The sequence below is a fragment of the Diabrotica virgifera genome, chromosome 2 (genome assembly GCF_917563875.1).
Source record: "Diabrotica virgifera virgifera chromosome 2, PGI_DIABVI_V3a".
Classification (NCBI taxonomy): Eukaryota; Metazoa; Arthropoda; class Insecta; order Coleoptera; family Chrysomelidae; genus Diabrotica; species Diabrotica virgifera.
This window is the reverse complement of record NC_065444.1, coordinates 76,463,105-76,487,834: the sequence shown is the minus strand read 5'-3', so window position 1 is coordinate 76,487,834 and position 24,730 is coordinate 76,463,105. Positions and strand designations below refer to the sequence as shown.

Genomic DNA, 24,730 nt, shown 5'->3' with positions numbered 1-24,730 from the left:
AATTTTAAAACGTAACAACCATACATAACCAAACCGCCAACCGTCCAAACCACAGCTGCGCTACAGCTGCCATATTGGATAATTTTTGACATGTCATTTGAACATCCAATCAGAACAAAGTTATAATGCGCATGCGCCCGGATCGTAGGTTTTACCATATAAAAATTCACCCTCATATCGCGCGTAAAGAAGTATAACTTCAAAAAATAAATATACCTATATGGAAGGATATATTTAGAAATTGAATTAATGATGTCATGCTATTATATAATATATAATGTATAGTAGCATGACATCATTAATTCAATTTCTAAATATACTCTTCTAATATATTTATTTTTTTAATGTGTATGCGAGTTGGGGTATTATGAATAGGATCGTATCCAACTTGGTGTCTATGCATTTTGACGTTGCAACCCTGACAGAAATTGTGAGAACATCTGGTGACTGTCTCAATTTGAATCAAACATATTTACCTATTGGGCTGACCAACTATCTCCCTATATAAACAATGGTAATACCTAAAGTTTAGGGAAATCGAAATCCGTATCCTAACGTAAGGTAATGCTTAAGCGGTTTAGGCAATTCTTATCGTATGGTGAAATCCGTTTTAGAGTTAGGAAGTACCTAAACACACTTAGGTAATTCTTAAATATTTAGGTATTGTTGGTGAAATCGGGCATAAGTATATGAAAGTGTCGACACCTTCCAGTTCTAGGTCGTCAATTATTATTCTTGTAGGTGTCGGGTTGCTTGATCTAGTGCAACACATATATTTGGTCTTTTAAACATTTATATTTAGCCCCATTCTCTGTGTAGATGCTCTTAACGTCCGAAATGCTTCAGTCAGTGATTCTTTAGATCTACCTATGATGTCTATGTCATCTGCGTATCCGACAATTTGTACTGATTTGTTAAAGATAGTACCATTCGTATTAATTTGGCACTCTCGAATTATTTTTTCTAATGCCAGGTTAAATAAGAGACACGACAGTCCATCACCCTGCCTTAGTCCATTTTTGCAATGGAAGGGTCTTGAGAAATCGTTTTGGATTTTTACCATGCTCTCTGCTCCTGTGAGCGTAAGTTCAGTTAATTGGACAAGTTGAAGCGGTATTTGAAATTCTACCATAGCAAGTACAAGTTTACCTCTATTAACTGAGTCGTATGTGGCTTTGAAGTCCACGAATATGTGGTGGGTGTCGACGCCGAACTCTAGGGCTTTTTCAAGGATCTGCCTCACTGTAAATATCTAGTCCGTTGTTGATTTATTAGGACAGAAATCGCACTGATATCCTCCTACTATTTCTTCAGCGTAGGGGAGAAGTCTTTTGTACAATACGTTGGACAACACTCTTGTCTTGAGCGTCGTCGCCACTCTTGATAAAACCCTCGTGTCGTAGGCGTGGGCACTGAAAGAGTTGCCTATAAACTGCCGATATGTCAAATGAAATAATCATTCAATAAGTTAAAGAAATAAAGTTTGATGTAGCATCGTAGATAAAAAAAAGTCTTCTTGCAATGAACTGGTTTCTTTAAAAAGAAACTGCATAGAAAACTGACACCGAAAGTAAAATTACAACAAATGAAAACAAAATATGTAGTGAATTTAACACTAAATTCATCAATCAATTTAGAACTGACAATAATCATGGAATGTTGTTCAGAAGCTATTTTCTTATGCCATTTTAATATTACTTATTATCTTTAATGAGAATTATCCATAGTTTCAAGTGGTGTCTCCTTATAAACAATTTTACCCAATTTGATGAAACTCTAAAATTGTGCTTACTATGAAACAATAATTTGGAATGCACATAAAGAAATAGCTATTAGGAGACAAGTAAGGCAGATAAAGAGATGAAAGAAATGGTTGAAGATAAAAAGATATTAAAGAAATTGACAATGAAATTTACACAATTCTAAATTTGTACATCAAAGGTAAAAAATAACTAAAAGAGTGAATTAAATAGTGAAAAAAAGTATAAAAGCATAATCTTCTTTCTTGGCTCTATAACTCTAACCCATTCTACATAGATCACTTGTTACTACATCCTTCCATCTTTTTCTTGGGTGACCAACTGACTTTGTGCTATCAGATCTTTCACACAGAAGTACACTTTATCATTTGATCTCAGTACATGTCCTGCCCATCTTATACAATTTGCCTTGATATAAATCATACTAATTTTTTTTTGTCTCCACAGTGTGCTCAAAGTTCCTGGTTACGTCTTCATCTCCCTTATCTTGTTATCTCGTCTCTACAAGACCCAAAGATTGTCTAGACTAGAGGATCTTCCGTTTTAAGACTAATAATTTTAAATAGATGGTTTTGCTTGTTTTCGATTCAGAGGGTTGCATAATCGCTGGACAGCTGTTTCCACCATTTCAGGCTTCCTCAACAGCGCTAGCATGCACTCCTCTGAATCGAAAAATAGCTCAACCATCAATTTAAGGGGAACTTCAAAAGTCATTGAATTTCCCATTGGGACGCGATACAGCGACATCTCTTAACAAATTGAAGAGTCTCAAATGCAGAATTCACCACTCAATAAAATTAAAATGGTAAATGGTTATTTAAATCTGAGACTCTTCGTGTTGAAAGTTCTTTCTGGTACATCCTTAATCTGCGACTTTTACAATTTATAAGACCGCAGACGACAAATGGTTGTTGAAAATATACAAAGAGGCACGGGAAAAGCAGCAAATCCCAAAAGACTGGCAAAGTAACCTTATAGTGCCAATATACAAAAAGGGAGAACACGTCAACTGCGAAAATTATAGAGCAATATGTTTATCATCGGTATGTTTTAAAATATACACGAAAATAGTAGAGAAGAGGCTAAGACAAGAGGTAGAAAAAGAACTGGGAGAAGAACAAGCAGCGTTTAGACCAGAAAGACAGACAAACGATAACATTTACATCATTAGAAATATAATAGAAAGAAGTATTGACTCGGGGGGAAAGCTCATTCTAGCATTCATAGATCTAAGGGCAGCATTCGACTCTATAGAAAGACAAATTATATGGAAATGCTTGCAGAACATGAAAGTACCAAGTACACTGATAAAAATAATTGAAAATATATAAGGAGTAGTAAAAGGACGTGTACAGATAGCAGGAGAAAGATCTGAAGAATTCAATTGGGAAAGAGGTATCAAGCAAGGAGACAGTCTTAGTCCGCTACTATTCATAAGTCATGAATGAATTGACTAGAAATACTGGAGAAAGAACGAACCAAATACAGACAACAATAGGATACCAAAGATTACAGCCAATAAAAATAGAAGCCCTACTGTATGCGGATGACATAGTCCTTATAGCAGATTCCGTGACAAAAATGCAAAAACTCATAAATATATGGACAGAAGAAATAGAGAAATTAAAAATGGAAATAAACATCGAGAAAAGTAAAATAATGGTCATCGGCGAAAAGGAAGAAAATGAAGTAATTATAAAATGCAAAAATACTCAACTGGAAATAGTTACAGCATATGATTATCTTGGAAGTATTATTACCAATGATGGGAAAATAGACCTCGAAATAACAAACAGAACTAAAAAACAAATACACTGTACTACGCACTAGCGCCAATTCTGAGGAAAAAAGAATTGTCCCACGAAACAAAAATTAAAATATATAATACGATTGTGATACCGACGATACTGTATACAAGCGAAAATTGAACTTTACAGAAAAAGCATAATAGTAGGATAAATGCAATTGAGATGAGACATTTACGTGCTATAGCCGGAAAGACCAAATGGGATAGAATCAGAAATGAGACAATAAGAGGGATAACTAAACAGGAACCAATAATTAATAAAATAATAAAGAGGCAATTAAACTGGTATGGACATCTGATGAGAATGAAACCTAGTAGACTAGCAAGGAAAATTCACGAAACAAGGAATATTACAAAAAAGAAAAAAGGCAGGCAGAAGAAAAAATGGATACAGCAAATAGTAGAAGCAGGAAAAATCAAACAGAAAACGCTAGAAGAAATGAAACTAATAACACAGGACCGAAAAGAATGGAAGAGATGGGTGAATATGTAGCTAAATTAAACCCAAATCCGACACCTGAAAGGGTATAAGGAAGGGGAGAAAGAAAGAAAGAAATCTGAGACTCTTCGTGTTGAAATTTCTTTCTGGTACATCCTGAATCTGCGACTTTTACAATTTATAAGACGGCAGACGACAAATATAGAAAACAAAAAGGACTCCTTGCAATCACATTCCGTTTTCATTCGTCTAGGAAAAGGACAGAAGAGGAACTTTCTAGTACTCAAATCTGAGTAAAGATAGAAAAGTAAATAGATGGTTTTGCTTGTTTTCGATTCAGAGGGTTGCATAATCGCTGGACAGCTGCGGTCTTATAAATTGTAAAAGTCGCAGATTAAGGATGTACCAGAAAGAACTTTCAACACGAAGAGTCTCAGATTTAAATAACTATTTACCATTTTAATTTTATTGAGTAATTCTGCATTTTAGACTCTTCAATTTACTAATAATTTTGTTTCTCACTCTATACGCCAGTCAATGGGAGCAAGAAAAGGATATTACCTCCGAATTTTATCCTACTGCATGGATTTTAATGAAATTTTGGGAATAGCCTCTACTTATCTCCTTATTCAAAGTCTACCCCATGCCAATGTGTGCTTTTATTTTGGGGGTGGAAATTTTTTTGGTTAAAATAACCACGAAGTCGCTAGAGAACCTAATTCTAAGCAAAAATTGTTCTATAATTTTTTCTGGTTTCTAATTCTAATTCGTGGTTGAAAATTGGCCATTTTCATTGAAAAATGACACATTTTCGGACGGTTTTTTGCGAATAACTTAAAAACTATGCATCTACCGAAAAAAACTATATAAAATATTTTTGTAGCTTATAAAAAAACAAAGAGACTCGTTCCTTCATAAATCTTCTAGTTATAATACAAAAAGAGATATGGTAGGTGAGAAGAGTTTGTTTTTTGGTGCATGCTTAAATCGGTGTATTCAACTTGAAATAACAGAGAAACGGTCGATTTAAGGTGTATCATGCTACCAATACCTTTTAGAGTGCTTGAAAAGACCTTTAAAATGAGCAATATTAAATGTCGATTACACTCAATCTAAGCGAGATATGGTGCAAAATATTGATGGCTAACGTATTTTAAGAAAAAATGGGAAGTATATTTTTCACCCCTCATCCTTCAGAATTTAAATACATCGTTTTCCTTCTAGAATACTTCTTATTATAGTGTTATTTCTATGTTCAAAAAGTTGGACGGGTTTAAAATGAATGGTTTTTGAAATAAAATAAAATCAAATTATAGACCGCATTTTTAAATTTTCATAAAAAGCTTCCTTTTTCTCCCTGTAACTTGAAAACAGGAGATACAAAAACACAATTTTTCACTAAAAAACCCCTACGTTTATGTTTGACATCTTTTTTTCGTATCTCTTATCATTTTCGAGTTACATGGAGAAAAAGGAAGATGTTTTAAGAAAATTTGAAAATGCCCTCTATAATTTGAGCTTATTTTTTTCAAAAATCATTAATATTAAACCCGTCCAACTTTGTAAACATAGAAATAAAACTATAATAAAAGTATTGTAGAAGGAAAACGATGTATTTAAACTCTGAAGGATGAGGGTGAAAAATATACTTCCCATTTTTTTCTTAAAATACATTAGCCATCAATGTAATCGACATTTAATATTGCTCATTTTAAAGGTCTTTTTAGGCAGTCTAAAAGGTTAGTATTATTATACACCTAAAATCGACCGTTTCTCTGTTATTTCAAGTTGAATACAGCGATTTGAGCATTCACCAAAAAAACAAACTTTTCTCACCTACCATATCTCCTTTTGTATTATATCTAGAAGATTTATGCAGGAACGAGTCTCTTTGTTTTTTTATAAGCTGCAAAAACATTTTATGTATATAGTTTTTTTCGTTAGGTGCATAGTTTTTAAGGTACCTACTCGCAAAAAACCGTCCGAAAAGGTGTCATTTTTCAATGAAAATGGCCAATTTTCAACCACGAATAACTCAAAAACTATTGAGTTTGCAAAAAAAAACATAGAACAGTTTTTGCTTAGAATTAGGTGCTCTAGCAACTTCCGTGGTTATTTTAACCAAAAAATTTTCCACCCCCGAGAAGGGGTGGGAACCACCCCAAGATAAAAGCACACATCGGCATGGGGTAGACTTTATTTCCTGATATATTCCCTGCTTACTCTGAAAATATCAAGTAAATCGATGTAGTAGGAGGGAATTCGGAGCCAAATATCCTCATTGACTGCCCTACTAGTTCAGTGTCCACATCTCACTTCCACATGTTATTCTAGCTGCTACATATTTTTTATAACTTTAATGTAATATAAAAAAATAATGACTTCACAAATACTCAAAATGTTTCTTGTTGCAAATATGATAAAAAGATGTAAATACAAGTTCTTGTAATATTCAAAGCTGAAAGAGATAAGGTAAAAATAAAAATGAAGTTGTATGAAAACATTACCTCCATGTCTGGCAGATACAATATAGCTCAAATCTGGAGGGTAGGAACCATTGTTGGCAGCACGAGCTGCTTCTTCATTGGGGTATGGACTGGGGAAGTAGTCAGATAACTTTCCTGGTCTTTTGAAAAAGTTACCCGTGTCATCGGGACCATCTTCAATCATTTGTTCTTCAGCTTCAGCTTTGGCTTCTGCTTCAGTGTGGGAAACTCCAATTAAGTTACGGTAAGCAATGAAGCGCATTGAGTGGCAGGCAGCACACACTTGTTTGTATACTTCATAACCTCTTCTTACACTACAAATAAAATTAACAATAAATATTTTTCAAATGTGAAGATAAGTAAGACAAATTAAAGATTCATTGAAATTTAAAATTTTAAATATTTGTGTAATTATAAATATTTGCCCTAAAATTCTCGGAGAACTGATTGTTAATTGTGGTCGAATTTTAAATTATAGCGCCAATGTTAGGGGCTTTGATAGTTTCAGCATATCAGCCATTGACAGATGACATGACATTCATTCATTATGTAACATTATTTGGTTAGGCAGGCTTATGGGAAGAACACTAGCTTATATTAAGAAACTTTTATGTATTATGTAATGTTTTAAATCAAGAAATTTATTAGTCATTGAGTTTAGTGCCATCCGAATTTAATTTATGAATCAAAAGGCCAACATAATGTAGCGGTTATTAGTGTAATTACTTCTAATTACAATAAAACTAGCGGTTCGTAATTTATATACGACTTTATTTTTTATTTATACAAGTTTACTTTACAAACTTTAGCTTCAGACTAACTCTATTTACAAATATGTCCTATTTATATATGCGATACAGATATTCCAGAAATATCTATATATCTCCAGCTATGTCCATGTGACCGCTTGCACGTCATCGTCGCTGCATCGGCGTATCTCGAAACATCGATAGTGTTCTGTCTGTCCGGAGACGGGAGCTGGTATACGAGGGTAGGTCAATAATTATTTTGTTACACTGCTCCCCTCTTAAGATCTGAGCGTCCCGATCAGCAACTCTAGATGGCCCAGGATGGCGGAATCTACAGGATTCTCCAGCTCTGCATACACCCCTAGAAAAGAAGTAACAGTCTACTGTCTTTGAAGGGTATGACATCTTCGGGTTCATGCAACACACAGTAATCCGTACGCCAGTTTCTCTGAAGATCACTTCCAGCATGCTTCTCACAATCTTCCAATCCAGATTTTCTACTGCATGGCCAATTTTTGGTAAAGCCAAATCTTTGATGTCATAATTACAGACCATTTTCTTCAAATTAGTTAGAGCACGCCATATGTTCTCGTAGCTTGGCGTGTCCGTATAAGACTTCCTGGTCACTATATACAGCAAAGATCGAGGACCATCTTCCAATCGCAATACTCTTCCAATTTTAGGTTGTTGATTCCTTAACTCGTCCAGGCGGCCGAACTTTCTATTGAATACGGACGAGATTCCTTTAGTCATCTCGAGGTCTTGTGCAACACAGTGGGCTAGAGAGACGTTTTCTGGAACACCAAACAGATCTTGCTGAACTTCTGTGGTCACGCCGAATCTAGCACTCTTTCTTTCTGCGTAATTTGACATAAATTGATTAAAACTTGGCTGTGCGACATCTTTCATCTCCTGTTGGAGGACTCGTGCTTCTTCTGTTTCATTTGAGCCAGCATATGGTGCAAGACGATTTATGTGAATAACTTTTGGTTTACCGTTTGGCAACTTCTTAATTCTATATATTACGTCATTTATTTTCTTCTTAACTTCATACGGACCTTCCCATTGTCTTTGCAGTTTAGGACACAAGCCTCGACGACGTTGCGGATTATAAAGCCAGACAAGATCACCTACTTCGAAGCTTTCATTCTTGCATCGAGAATCATATTGATCTTTCATTCTGTCACTGGCTATCTGGATGTGTTGTCGGGCAAGTTCATGAATGTTGTTCATTCGTAATTTCAGGCGGTCAACGTAGTCTTCGCCTGCAACATGTTCCTCGGAAGGTCCGCAGCCAAACTCTAGGTCGCAGGGCAACCGAACTTCACGACCCAACATCAGGCAGGTTGGTGTTTGACCTGTAGTTTCATTTACGGCCGAGCGGTAGGCCATCAGGAATAAATGAATGTGTTGGTCCCAATCCCGCTGATGTTCAGATACAACTTTGGACAAGTGTTTACCCATCGTTCGGTTCATCCTCTCGACCATTCCATCTGATTGAGGATGCAGGGGTGTTGTTCTGGTCTTATTGGCACCAATCAATTTACAAACGTTTTGGAAAAGAGCTGACTCAAAGTTTCGCCCTTGGTCGGAGTGGATCTCCAAGGGAACACCAAATCGGCTGAAGAATTCTTTAACAAGTACCTCTGCAATGGTAGCAGCTTCTTGATTCGGTAATGCATAGGCCTCGGTCCATTTCGTAAAATAGTCCATGGCTACCAGAATGTATTTATTTCCAGCATCGGTTTCTGGAAATGGACCTGCAATGTCGATTGCTACTCTTTCCATAGGACTTCCAACATTGTACTGTCTCATGGGTGCTCTCTTTTTACCAACTGGACCATTACCGGATGCACACAGTTCACATTTCCGGCACCATCTTCTTACATCATCTTTACAGTTCACCCAATAGAACCGTTCTCGAACCTTTTGCAGAGTCTTCGTAATACCAAAGTGTCCACCTGATGTACCGTCATGCAACTGACGCAATACTTCTGACACTTTACTTTTAGGTACAATCAACTGAAGCTTAGATTCTGTACCATCATCGTTCTCAAAGGTTCTGTACAGAAGATCATCTTTTAGTATCAGGCAATTCCATTGGCTCCAGTAGGCCTTGACTTCCGGACTACATGCACTAATGTTTTGCCAACTAGGTCTCTCACCTCGACGCATCCAATCCAATACTCTTTTTATACATGGATCGTCTTCTTGGGCTTCTTGTAACTGTTGTGGCTGCCATTGCTCATTAACGACGGTGGTTCGTCTCACGGGGCAAAATCGTTCCTCTAATTTGGCACAGTGATTACAATTTGCACTGCATGGTCGTCTCGAAAGGGCATCAGCATTTGAATGAACTCTTCCGGCCCTGTGTTCTATCTCATAATCATATTCTTGTAATCGTTCTAACCATCTTGCCATCTGGCCCTCTGGATTACGGAATTGTATGAGCCATTTTAGAGCAGCGTGATCGGTGCGAAGAAGGAACTTTCTGCCATACAAGTATTTATGGAAATGTTCGCAAGCCTTCACTACACCCAGCAGTTCTCTTCTGGTAACGCAATAGTTTCTTTCCGGTTTCGACAGGACTTTGCTGAAATAAGCGATGACTTTTTCCTGTCCGTCCTGGATTTGGGAGAGAACAGCTCCTATAGCACTGTTGCTAGCATCGGTATCCAAAACAAATTTTCCTGCCTGTCCCGGGTAGCTTAATATCGGTGCACTGATCAGAGCCATTTGTAGTTGTTCGAAAGCTTTTTGGCACTCTTCACTCCATGTATATTCTTTGCCCTCCTCCGTCAACTTTGTTAGGGGCTTGGAGATATTGGCAAATCCTTTGACAAATCGTCGGTAATATGTACATAGGCCAAGGAAACTTCTAATTTCATGTTTATCTTTTGGTACTGGCCAATCTTTAATTGCTTCAATCTTTTCGGGATCAGCTGTTACACCATTACTCGATACAATATGTCCCAAATACTTAACTTCTCGTCGAAACATGTGACATTTCTTCGGACTTAACTTCAAGTTCGCTGCCCTCAATCGTTGAAAGACTTCTATTAGATTCTTGGCATGTTCATCAAAGGACCTTCCAACCACAATTACATCATCCAAGTAAACCAGGCATGTTTTCCATGTTAGACCTCTTAAAACTGCCTCCATTAATCTTTCAAATGTGGCAGGGGCATTACATAAACCAAACGGCATAGCCGTAAACTGCCAAAGCCCTGATCCTATCGAAAATGCGGTTTTCTCCCGATCGGCTGGCTCCATGTCTACTTGCCAATATCCACTTTTTAAATCGAGTGTGGAAAACCAACGAGAACCGGAGAGAGTATCCAATGTATCGTCTATTCTGGGCAAAGGATAACTATCTTTTTTTGTTACCGCATTGAGCTGGCGGTAGTCGATACAAAAACGCGTTGAACCATCTTTCTTCTTTACCAGAACTACTGGTGATGTCCATGGACTGTTCGATGGTTCAATTACCCCTTGTTTGTCCATATCCTTGATAATCTCTTCGGCTTCATCTCTTTTCGCAAATGGAAGTCGTCTAGGCCGTTGTCTGATTGGCTGAGCGTCTCCGGTATTTATTTTATGCGTTACTATGCTTGTTTTGCCCTTATCCTTCTTATCAATAGCAAAAACATCTTGATACTCTATCAGCATAGACCTTACTTTTTCCGTTCGTTCATAGTCAAGGTCTTGGCATCTTTCAATGATCATCTCGACAAGGTCTTTTGGATACTTTGACTTTGATGATTTCTCATTGGTATTCATAGAGCAAATTGAAGCCACGGGAACACACTGTCCGATCAAAGCTCCTCTACTTAACTTAATAGCAGTTTCCCTTAAATTCATAACTCTTACAGGGATGACATCTCGAACTTTTACCAAAGTTTTCGCCGTTAGGAACTCGACATTTTCTACATCTTCGACCATCCTTAAACTTCCCTCTCGGCAGTGTCCATCAAGCATGGTCATCAGAATTTTCTCACTATTACCGGGTATGGTTACGTCGCATGTAGTTAGTAAGCGGATGACATCTTCTTTGTCGTCGTGAAAGGGCAACTCTTCACCGTTGATCCTGAGAACTCCATTTTGAACATCCAATATTGCCCCCACTTTTCGTAGTACGTCCATCCCCAATATGAACTCGTCGGAGATCTCGGCAATTAATACTTGATGTTCAACTGTGGTCTGGCCAATGGATACTGACATATTAGCCTCGCCATATGTATTAATTAGCTCACCAGTCGCTGTTCTAAGCTTTACTGTTGCAGGTGATAATTTATTATGGTCTCGTACTACATCTGGACGTGCGATAGTTCTCGTTGCACCTGTATCCACCAAAAATGATCTACATCTATTACTGATACGACCTTCGATGTATAAGTTGTGGATTCCACCGGAGGACGTAAGGTTAACAGTTACTATGGGGGCTCTAGTTCTCGAGGTCGGCAGTTGCCCCTTGGTGTCGACCCGCTCTAGTTTTCCGACGGCTGTACGATCTTCTTACAATTACGACGAATGTGGCCTACGTCTCCACAATTCCAACATCTAGGCTCGCGTCTCTTTGGCATCTGATTACTTAATACTCGTTCATCGTTGTGTTCGTCACTTTCTTCAATGGTTCTTACTCTATGGCCTCGTGAAGTTTGACTAGCCGTTTCGTGTTCCAATGCAATAGCAAGTGCTTCATCTAAAACTTTCGGTCTTGCTAGTCGTAAAGCTTTCTGTAGTTCATTATCTTTCAGCCCATTGACGAAGGTATCTACTACAATTTCTTCTAAAACGCTGTCTGGCACCTCTGGATAAGCCAACCGCACCACACGAGCCACATCTGCTTCAAATTCTTGCAGATTCTCACTTGCTCGTTGACTTCTACTTCGCAGTTGTGCTTTGTATACTTGTTGTAGATGGGCATCTCCATAGCGTTTTTCTAGACGAGTGAACAAGGTCTGGTAACAATTTTCTTGACCCTTGGGAATTGACCTTAATATATCTGCAGCATCACCTCGTAAAGCAGCAGTCAAGGAAACAGCCTTTTCTTGTTCGGTCCAATGATTGGCGGTCGCAATAGCTTCAAACTGTCTAAGATATATGGACCAAGAGGACTTTCCATCAAATGGTGGTAATTTGAATCTCATATTATGCGACGTTTCGTCTCTCGGTAGTTCATCTTTCACTAAAGGATCTAACGCTGCTGCATTAACTGATGGTTGTACTTTTGTATCGGTTATCCTGCTCTCTAGCTGTTTGATCTTTTCTTCTACGGTCTCTACACTTTTCTGCATCTTATCGAATGTTCTAGAAACTTCTTCAAATTTCTCATTGTTCTGTTTACAAACTTCTTCTAGTTTTTCGTTGTTTTGCCTACAGACCTCTTTAATTATTTGAGAAGTCTCATCGAATCTTTTAGCAACATTTTCGAATTTCTCGTCGCTTTTTCTACTAGTTTCATCAATCTTTTGAGAAGTCTCGTCGAATCTTTTAGCAACATTTTCGAATTTATCGTCGCTTTTTCTACTAACTTCTTCAAGTTTTTCGTTGTTTTTTCTAGAAGTTTCATCGATCGTTTCAGAAACAGTTTTTAATTTCGATAAGATTACTTGCTCTGCTGACTGGAAGTGGAACGTCTCTGGGTCATCTCCGTTCTTCGTGAGGACATCCTTGAGTCGTGCTTGTAGGACTATCTTGCACCCACTGCTGTCTAATTCGTACTCTTCTAATTGTTCACGGAGCTGTTTTATGGTCAGTTCTTGTAGCAACATCTTTGGTCGGCACACACGTACTTTTCAAAATGTCTAAGTCTTTCCGAATACCGAACAATCAACGCACTTCAATTATTAACGACGAATAAAGTTCAAAAGTCTTTTAAAAGTCTCTCCGAATACCGAACAATTAACGCACTCCGATTATTCTCGACGAATAAAGTTCAAAAGTCTTTTTTTTTTTACTTTTCATTTATTTACACTCCACACCGTTAACACCACTGTAGCGGTTATTAGTGTAATTACTTCTAATTACAATAAAACTAGCGGTTCGTAATTTATATACGACTTTATTTTTTATTTATACAAGTTTACTTTACAAACTTTAGCTTCAGACTAACTCTATTTACAAATATGTCCTATTTATATATGCGATACAGATATTCCAGAAATATCTATATATCTCCAGCTATGTCCATGTGACCGCTTGCACGTCATCGTCGCTGCATCGGCGTATCTCGAAACATCGATAGTGTTCTGTCTGTCCGGAGACGGGAGCTGGTATACGAGGGTAGGTCAATAATTATTTTGTTACAATAATCTTTATTTTTAATTGAAGATTGTTTTAGAATCGTTGTATTGCTTTCACATGTGTAAAATTAATAGACAAGCTTTACAGCTCTTGCCACTGTCTACATAGGGGTATTGTATCATAAGCTTTCGTCAAATCCACAAATTATAGATTTGTTGATCTATCCCTAGTCATTATTTTTTCATTTAAATATAACATAGTGTATTATTTGTCTGATCTAGCTCCATGTGACTGTATTATCCCATAAAGTTAAATATATACTAAAACAATTTCAGACTACAGAAGCTGTAAAACACAAATATGGCAAACACTATAATAATGTTCACAGAAAAAGTTCTTCAAGCACAAAAACTATAAATTTAACTTTGAAGTATCTGTATGTAAGTCTTATATTTTCTTAACATATTATAATTATAGTCCAAGAGGTAAGACCGTTCCCATCTGAAAAAAATTTCTGATTCGGTTTCTTTGCGGATTCCTGTTCAAAAATGTCCCCTTTAAATAAATCTGAAGGGCGCCGCACAGTGGTGAATTTCGCCGAAAACCTGGCCAGAATGTAAAAACTTAAGTTTATAGGTATACCCCGAGAAATTTTATATGAACCTTGCTCTGTAGGTTTTTGAGAATCATAAACGGCCGTTAAGGGTAGAACAATACAAGCAGATCATGCATGGGCGCCCATATAAAAAATTTTAGGGGAGGGGCCAGACATGAAGATGTTGCACATTACATTTTGTATTATTTGGATGACAATATATATTTTAAAGCAACAGAAAATCTAGGGGGGCCGTGGCCGTGCCCATGGGTATGGGCGCCTATGAGATCATATATTTATATTAGTGTAAAGTTGTGATTGAACGACAGCGGACCAATAGTCCAGGGCGCATCTGTTTTGAGATGGACGTTGAGAGGTGACTCAAATTTTTCTGCAGAAATTGCTTGAAAATAAATGAAATAATAATATTTGAGTTATCCTCCCTCTCAAAAAGGTCCGGAACATTGTTTAAATAATCAAAATGGCAAAAAATGAAGGAAAAATTTGATTTTATTCTTCGTTTTTTGATTATAACTTTAAAAGTATTCATTTCCGAGAAAAGTTGTACTAACATAAAAGTTGCGTAATTAAATTTCCTACAATATAGAATTGGTTAAAAATTTAAAAAATTGTCACCCTAGTTGCAAAATAGCAATAATTGCGAAAAAAACATACAAAATCAAGTATTGGCATTTTACGTTTTTCAACCATTTATGCTACACTTAGGACCTTCATATTTCACCCAGAAAAACTTTATGATACAGTAAAACAATACTGTAAATTTCATTAAGATCGGTTCAATAGATTTTGCAAAATAAATTTCACAATTCAGTTTTCGCAAAAAAAAATTCATTTTTTCAAAATGTTACAGGACCGCAAATAAAGCAGATAGCAAGTTGAAATTTTTTTTTGCTTATAAAAGTGTACTGTACCTTTCATTTGCAATTTGCAAAATTAAAATAGATTAATTACCACGGCGTCAGGAAATTTTTTAAATAAACATTAATTTTTGGTGCTACGCGCAGGACAGCGGTGTTCAATTCACACAAGTTGATTTCCACCAAAATTTCTTCCAATCTTTATCTAATATATTATTTTCTTACTCTATATTTTGTTGTATTTTAATATTTTAATTCCACAAAAATCAAACTAATTTTATTATTGTTTGTGAAATATTGTTTAAACAATTGCATATATTTAAAAATAATAAACTTTTATTCTCTAAGTTAAAATATATGAACAAAGAAAGAAATAAAAGTGATATTTCAAAGGATAGAGTGTGTTTTTATTTTGCAATAAACAAATTTATTTATTTACATCGAAATGTAATAAAAATTAAATGTATCAATCATTATCAAAGGTAATTGGAATGACCAATCAGAGCAAACTATCCGCTGTCCTGCGCGAAGCACCAATAATTAATGTTTATTTAAAAAAATTCCTGACGCCGTGGTGTTAATCGATTTTAATTCTGCAAAATTGCAAATGAAAGTACAGTACATTTCTATAAACAAAAAAAAATTCAACTTCCTATCTGCTTTATTTTCAGTCCTGTAACATTTTGAAAAAATGAATTTTTTTTGCGAAAGCTGGATTGCGAAATTTATTTTGCAAAATCTATTGAACCGATCCTAATGAAATTTACCGTATTATTTTACTGTATCATAAAGTTTTTCTGGGTGAAATATGAAGGTCCTAAGTGTAGCATAAATGGTTTAAAAACGTAAAATGCGAATACTTGTTTTTGTATGGTTTTTTCGCAATCATTGCTATTTTGTAACAAGGGTGACTATTTTTTAAATTTTTAACCAATTCTATATTGTAGGAAATTTATATACGCAACTTTTATGTCAGTACAACTTTTCTCGGAAATGAATACTTTTAAAGTTATAATCAAAAAACGAAGAAAAAAATCGAATTTTTCCTTAATTTTTTGACATTTTGATTATTTAAACAATGTTCCGGACCTTTTTGAGAGGGAGGATAACTCAAATATTATTTGATTTACTTTCAAGCAATTTCTGCAAAAAAATTTGAGTCACCTCTCAACGTCCAAATGTACTAATATTTTTACAGATGCGCCTTGGTCTACAAATGAAAATTAATCGTGTTATACAATAATATTGGGGCATTGTTTGGTTTTCATTTAGAACTATAGACGTGTATTATTTTGTTAGTTTATAGTGGATGCTATGTCTGGAGGTAAGTAGAGTATTTTAATATACTTTTTAATTTTTTTTTCGTAAAATATACTTTATTTACAACATATTTGCAAAATATTGCCAAGAATTTTCAATCGTTTTAAGTTTTCCAAGTTTTAAAAAGGGAAAAGTAAAAAAGTCTACTTTGCTCAGCAAAGATATTTTGCTTAATAAATAGTTCAAAATGTTTATAAATAATCCTCAAAAAATCATCTGCAGCTGCAGCCAGGTGCATCCTTAGCGGAATTTTTCATTTTAAAAAAATATAACATGCTGGAGAATTTCTACATTAAGAGACTTTAATGCTATATGGTCAGTTAATAAAGTAAGAACAAAATATGAAGCAGCTGATTCAGTAAATTTACAGTTTTTTTACACAAGAGCCGCAGTTTTTTGTTATTTTTTTTGCTTTCTTCTTCTTTTTTTTAATCCTTAAGTCCTTTTATTCTTATGTATAATCCTATGTTTTGCTTCCTTATTTTTATATTTTTTAATTATTATTGGTCGTGTAAGCCAAAAATTTTAATTTTTTAAAAATGAAATGCATTAACGAAACTTTGTGTTAAGAAGCCACACATTGGTAGGTAATATTTATAATTAATCGGATCCATTTACAAAACAATTAAGATGTATTAAGAGTTGATCTACCTATTTTTGGAAAGTATTGTTTATGCATTTTATTTTTAAAAAAGCAAAATTTTTGACTCGTACGACCAAAATTATTAAATAATATAAAAATAAGAAAGCAAAAAGATAGGCCTATACATAAAGGTAAAAGGACTTAAAGATAAAAAAAGAAGAAAAAATAAAAAAAAACAAAAAACGGCGGTTCTTGTGTAAAAAACTGTTAATTTACTGGATCAGCTGCTTCATATTTTATTCCTACTTTATTAACTGACCATAACATTAAAGTCTCTTAATGTAGAAATTCTCCAGCATGTTACAGTTTTTAAAATGAAGAATTCCGCTAAGTTTGCAACTTTTTGCAGATGATTTCTTGAGGCATATTTATATACATATTGAATTATTTATTAAGCAAAAAATCTTTGCTGACCAAAGCTGACTTTTTTACTTTTCCTATTTTAAAACTTGGTAAACAGAAAACGATTGAAAATTCGTGCCATCATTTTGTAAATACCTATGTTGTAAATAAAGTTTATGTTAGGAAAAAGAATCTAAAAAGTATATTAAAATACTCCACTTACCTCCAGAATAATATACGTCTATAGTTTTAAACGAAAACCTAACAATGCCTCAATTGTATAACACACTTTAATTTTATTCGGTCCGCTTTCGTTCAATCCCAACTTTACACTAATATAAATATGTGATATATGCTTGTATTGTTCTACCCTCAACGGCCTTTTATGAATCTCAGAAACCTACAGAGCAAGATTTATATAAAATTTCTCGGAATATATAAACTTAAATTTTTGCATTTTGGCCAGGTTTTCGGCAAAATTCATCACTGCGCCGGGCGGAATTTTTGGGCAGAAATTGTTTAACAATTTTTTTAAACAAATACAAAGTATCACATTTTTTTACTCCTAATAATCTTTTTTGTTGGGTCATTATAAACAAGAAAGGTATCTTGTAATTTTTCTCAAAAATTGACAGTTTTCGAGTTATAAGCGATTTAAAATCTAAAAAATGTGAAAATACGCATTTTTGAGGCTTAAAAACAATATTTAGATTAGTATTTATGAGGTTGCCAAGAACTTAAATTGTAGCTTAAATATTCATTTTCAAGATTCTGAAGAGTGATCGGCACTAACTTCAATTTAGACCGTTGTTATTTAATTGTTAATTATGCGTGTCCATCCGATTTTTTTGCCGGTGCGGCGCGCTCCATTTTAACAATCTCTTATTTTCTCCGAAAAATATTATTTTTTGAGACTTTTTAAATAAAAAAGATTTCTTGTTATTTTTCTCAAAAGTTAACAGTTTTGGAGTTATAAGCGATTTAAAACCCGAAAAATGCGAAAATACGCATTTTCGAGATTAAGATTATGATTAAGTTCAAGATTCTGTAGAATAATCGGGTCTTGTTTCAATTTATACAGTTGTTTTTTAATTGTTAATTATGCGCGACCACTGCGCAGCAGGGCTGCTTAAATTTCGAGTGAACGAGCATAATTAACAATTAAAAAACAACGGGCTAAATTGAAATAATGATTATAAAAAAATGTTTTTTGGATAAAAAAAGGGGATTGTTGAAATTTGTTAGGAACATTTTTAAAAATGTCTGCCCGGCACCCCTCAGATAAAGTAGTCTCTCTTTATAACGATTCCCTATATAACGATAATTCCTCTATAACGATAAACCTTGTTTGGTTCGTCAGAAGGACAATGTATTGATTCTTTCTCTATACCAATATCAATCTCTCTTTATAGTGATCACATTTCAGCATTCAATAGTTGTTGATGACCTCACTTTTCAAGAAATAACTGATAACCATACCCTGCGAATTTTACCAATTAAAGATAACACTTAATGGGGTCAAAGGGAATAAGTAATAAACATCTTGTGTAGGTGTCACTTTATAAAAATGGATTAGTGATTCATTTTGTAAACCACTGTAAATACAACATTCAGCAAATATTTGATGGTTCAAATTTCAATCCGGTGTGCAGGCAGACAGTTGAGTAACATGTTTTTATTGTTTGGGCGGCGTGCCTTCACACAGATGTTGTCATCTATTGATGACTTCTCACTCTCACTTCCAGTTTCGGTTGTATCTCAGTCTGTGAACAGTCAACATGTTTTCGAAAAAGCGTAAAGTACTCTGGGTTGAAGTACTTTCCATATTATTAAAAGTTACCCTATTTTAAATTAATATAGGTTATTTAGTATTTTATTTTACAGTAATATTATTATTACAATAACGAATTTTGTCTCTCTCTCTCTGTATTGGGACCGTGCAAGTTCGGAAAAGCGACACCTGGTTTCTTCGCTCTGCACTTTTATTCGCACTTTTAATTATATTGGCCAATCGTATGGTCCTGGTTGCTGGATAATTGTCAAGGCCATAGTCCAAAAAAAATAATAAGAAGAAGAAATAAGATTTAGGTTATGTTATTAAAACGTAAACAATTGTATGTAGTAAATAAAATTAGTTATTAAAATGCAGTACTGCAAGCAAAATACAATTAATTAAATTTACCTTTATATAATAATTGCATATCATATCAATATTGTGAAGCAATATATAATTTTTCTTCTTAAATGACAATAGGTATGAAATGTACGTCAATTTGACAATTTCAATTGACAATATGAATTATTTAAGAAAAAAGAGGTACGCCACTGTGTTGATAAACAACGCAATTTTGAGTGCTGTGATATTTCATCCGAATTTCGGAAATATCGAGAATTAGAAATTGTAAGAGTGAACTGTGAGCAAATAATATACTACAACAAAGTGCTGAGAGTGTTAGTGACACAATAGGACTAATAATATTCGAGGTAGGCTGAAATCAAAATAACGTGGCGTCTTATCTGTTGGTAGCGATTTATCTATCCGCAAGGTTGAATTGTAGATGATCGTTGGCGCTAGCAGATAGGCAACACATATTACACATTCCATAGGCGTATCAGAGGAATACGGAATGGATGAAATGAGCGAGATGGTTAAAGAAGTAACAAACGGAATGAGAGAGATAGCAAATGAAATGAAAGAAATGAGAACTGAGCGTAAAGAATTAATAAAAATTGTCAAAGATTTAACAAGTGAATGGAAGCAGAGTTTGGAAGAAGTAAAAGAGATTAGAAGAGAAAATGAAGTAATGAAAACTAAAATCAGGGTGCTAGAATATAAACTTGAAGCTATGGAAAAGAAAGAACGTCGAAATAACATTATTATCACCGGATTTGAAACTGCAGGAGATACTATAGAGCTAAAAGAAGATATAGAGAATCAGTTGCAAACTTTTCTTGGAACAATGTGTGAGATAAAAGAGATAACGAAACTGAATAAGAGAATGTGCAAGTTAGAATTGAGTACATATGGTGATAAAGCAGACATAATGAAAAATAAGAACAAGTTAAGACATATTAAAGGAAGAAAACTTTTTATTGATGATGACTATACGATCCAAGAAAGAGAGATTCAAAAACAACTAAGAGAATATGCAAATGAACAGAGACAAAAAGGTAATGTTGTAAAAGTTAAATACCAGAAGATCATTATAAATGATGAAATATGGAAATGGAATATGGAAACTGGCACAATTGAAAAAGAGAGCAACAGAGCTAATCCAAAAAACTAATAAAAGCAGAGGCGGACAAAACGATGACAAATTCGGCAATGAAAACGGAAAAAGAAATGGAACTGAAAGTTATAGATAAGAAAGGAGAGGTATGGAGAACAGCGACATGGAATGTTAGAGGAATAAGTGGAAAAGAGTTAGAATTAGTAGAAACCCTTAGCAACACAAACTATGCTGCAATAGCCATCACTGAGACAAAAAAAAAGGGAGCTGGGACACAAATAATAGGAGATGGAAATCTATTAATATACAGTGGTGTAAAGGAAACTGAATGGGCCAGAGCAGGAGTAGCCTGTTTGATACCCAAAGATAAAGTAAAAGGTATAAGAAATTGGGAGTTCATCAATGAGAGACTATTGAAAGTATCAATGAATTGTAGTAAAAGCGATATTATAACTTTGATTGTAATATACGCACCTGGAGAAAGTGACAAAGCAAACGACAAAAATCAATTTTGGGAACAACTACAGCAGACAGTAGAAGATTATGAGGGAACACTCATAATATTGGGAGACTTCAATGCTAGAGTGGGAAACGAAAACATGAAATGGCAAGGAGCTATAGGTAGGCACGGAGAACACACAATTAATAAAAACGGGAAAAGATTGCTAGAGTTTTGTATAGATAATGATTTAGTTATAGCCAACACTTTCTTTGAACACAAGGAAATACACAAGATAACAAGAGCAATGCCCCAGCGAAATGAAAAATCAATAATAGACTTCATAATTGTTCCTCGAGAAAAAAGGAGTAAAGTTAAAGATGTCAGAGTGAAAAGAAGCTATGATATAGGTAGTGACCATTATCTACTAGAAGGAGTATTCAAGAATAACAACAAAGTCGAGGACCGAAAACAGATACAAGACAAAAACTATAGCGGACGAATAAGAACCTATAAGCTGAGAAACTTGCAAACAAGAAATGAGTATATAGAAAAAACAGAAAAACAGTTTGCAAGGATTGAAAAGAGAAGACAAAGTAGAAATGTGGAAGAAAAGTGGATCAGATTTAAGGCAATACTATTAGAAACAGCAGGGCAAGTTTGCGGGTATACTAGAAGAAATAATCATAAAAAGCAGACAAGCTGGTGGAACAACGATATTAAAAAAGAAGTCAGAGAAAAGAAAAGGCTATGGAAAATGTACATACAAAAAAGAAATCAAGAGGCATACGATAAATACAAGGAACAGCGCAACAAAGTTAAAGTAAGGATAAAACAAGAAAAGCAGAACGACTGGGAAGAATTTGGAAGAACTATGGAAGAAAATAGTACCCAAAATACAAAATTATTTTATAGAGTATTAAAGAATATGAGAAGTAAAACGGAAATTAAACTACAGCAGATAAAAGATAGAAACGGAAATATAATAACTGAGGATGAGCCCATTATAGAAAGGTGGAGAGAATATTTCAAGGAACTTTTAAACAATGAAAATACAACAGCAGAGAATCGCACACAGATAACAGACGAAACACCTGAAAGAGGGCAAGAAGACGTTTATGAAACTAAAATAAAGATGGATGAAGTTGAAGATGCACTAGAAAAACTAAAAGTTGGTAAAGCAGCAGGGATCGACGGAATAGATGCTGAATTATTGAAATATCTTGGACAACAGGGTAAACAAGAATTACATGACCTACTAAATTTAGCGTGGACAAACAAAAAAATCCCAGAGGATTGGAACATTTCAATAATACTGCCTATACACAAAAAGGGAGACACGAAAGAGTGCAGTAATTATAGGGGTATATCACTTCTCTGCTCAGCGTTGAAAATCTACGAAATTATCCTAGAAAAGAAACTACGAGAAATAGTTGAGCCTCGACTGGCGGATATACAAAGTGGATTTAGACCATCACACAGCGTACAAGATCATATATTCACACTACAGCAAATTACTGAAAAAACACTGTTAAAAAACGATACACTGTACCTGGCGTTTTTAGATATGAAAAAGGCGTTTGACATGGTCAATAGAGAAGGAATATGGCAAAGCCTGATAAACAAGAAAGTAGATGAAGAACTTGTAAGTGTAATAAAGAGTTTGTATGTCAACACAAAAAACCAGGTCAGGACAAGTAACTTAATCTCCGGCGAATTTTCTAATAACGACGGGGTTAGACAAGGTGGAGTGTTGAGCCCACTGTTATTTATTTCCGTTATGGATGAAGTTATTAAAAAGTGTTGGAAAAAAACTAAAAAATGCGCTATAGGGTATAGAAATTTGCAACAAATAAAAATTGAAGCCTGTGCATTTGCTGATGACATTGTATTAGTTGCAAGAACTGAAAAGGCTCTCGCAGATAACATTAGAATCTGGGCTGAAGAACTAAAAAACTACAACTTAATAATAAATATGGAGAAAACTAAAGTAATGACAATAGCCAACAAAGAAGCAACTGTAAATATTGAAATCGAAGGGCAAAAAATCGAGCAAGTAGACCTTTTTAAGTATTTGGGAATAATGTTAAACAACAAAGATACACAAGAAGATGAAATTGGAAACAGAATAAAATTGGCAACGAGAACTTATTATTCACTGTATAAAAATTTCCTAAACAAAAAAGAAATATCGAGGAAAACCAAAATGACAGTATATAAAACTGTGTATATGCCAATTACAATATATGGGGCAGAAAACTGGGTACTTAATGACAGACAAAGAAAAAGATTACAAGCTACAGAAATGAGATACTTAAGAAAAGTGGTGGGAGCAAGAAGATTAGACAAAAGAAGAAACGAAGATATAAGACATGAATTACAGGTAAAATCGCTCAACGAAAAAGTTGAAGAAAAGAAGTTAAAATGGGCTGGACACATGATAAGAATGAGTGGTGAGAGACAAGTGAAAATGACATGGGAGGCCAAAGCAGTGGGTAAAAGCAGGAGGGGCAGACCAAGGAAAAGCTGGAACACTAGTGTAAACGAAATACTCAAGAAACGAGGAACAACGTGGCAAGAAGCAAAAGTTTTAGCAGCAGATAGGAAGAAGTGGCGTAAATTTGCAGAGAGTATTATATAAAGGAGGAATCCTCGACACCTAATGGTAAAAGAGGCAACCGATTATGTATGTATGTATGTTTAATTATATTGGCCAATCGTATGGTCCTGGTTGCTGGATAATTGTCAAGGCCATAGTCCAAAAAAAAATAATAAGAAGAAGAAATAAGATTTAGGTTATGTTATTAAAACGTAAACAATTGTATGTAGTAAATAAAATTAGTTATTAAAATGCAGTACTGCAAGCAAAATACAATTAATTAAATTTACCTTTATATAATAATTGCATATCATATCAATATTGTGAAGCAATATATAATTTTTCTTCTTAAATGACAATAGGTATGAAATGTACGTCAATTTGACAATTTCAATTGACAATATGAATTATTTAAGAAAGTTGCAATATTGCTCCGCTATTCACGCACGATCGTTTCGCGTATCCCTTCCGAGTACTTGCACACCACGAATAACGATCTCTCCTTATACCGATGAAAATTCCCGGTCCCTTGCATATCGTTATAGAGAGAGAGAGAGAGGGCTGTATGTCTAAAGGAGATATTTTTGAACCAGAATCCACAAAGAAAGTGAATCAAAAACATTTTTCATACGGGAGCAACCACACACACTGGAGTTGTACTGCACATTAATTAAAATTTTGTATATTATTATTAACATAGTTTTTTAAAATAATTTATTGATTTATTAAATTAATTATTGCTAATGTGCCAATTAAATACCTATCATATTTGCGGTGTGCAAGTACTTGGAAGGGGAAACGAGAAACGACCCTGCGCGAGTCGCGGAGAAATATTGCAACTACCTTAAATAATTCATATTGTCAATTGAAATTGTCAAATTGACGTATATTTCATACCTTCTGTCAATGAAGCAGAAAAATTATATATTGCTCCACAATATTGATATGATATGCAATTATTATATAAAGGTAAATTTAATTAATTTTATTTTGCTTGCAGTACTGCATTTTAATAACTAATTTTATTTACTACATACAATTGTTGACGTTTTCATAACATAACCTGAATCTTATTTTTTCTTCTTATTATTTTTTTGGACTATGGCCTTGACAATTATCCAGTAACCAGGACTAATATAATTGGCCAATATAATTAAAAGTGCGAATTTTAGTATAGAGCGTAGAAATAGGGGTCGC

At 34.7% G+C, this 24,730-nt stretch overlaps 1 protein-coding gene across 1 annotated transcript in view; it reads right to left on the bottom strand.

Moving 5' to 3' along the window:
* Positions 1-24,730, bottom strand: part of LOC114334517 (cytochrome c1, heme protein, mitochondrial) — a 31,478-nt gene that overhangs the window by 3,271 nt on the left and 3,477 nt on the right. Inside the window, exon 4 of the mRNA XM_028284579.2 lies at positions 6,514-6,806. Coding sequence (XP_028140380.2) covers positions 6,514-6,806 — 293 coding nt within the window. The remainder of the gene's footprint in view (positions 1-6,513; positions 6,807-24,730) is intronic.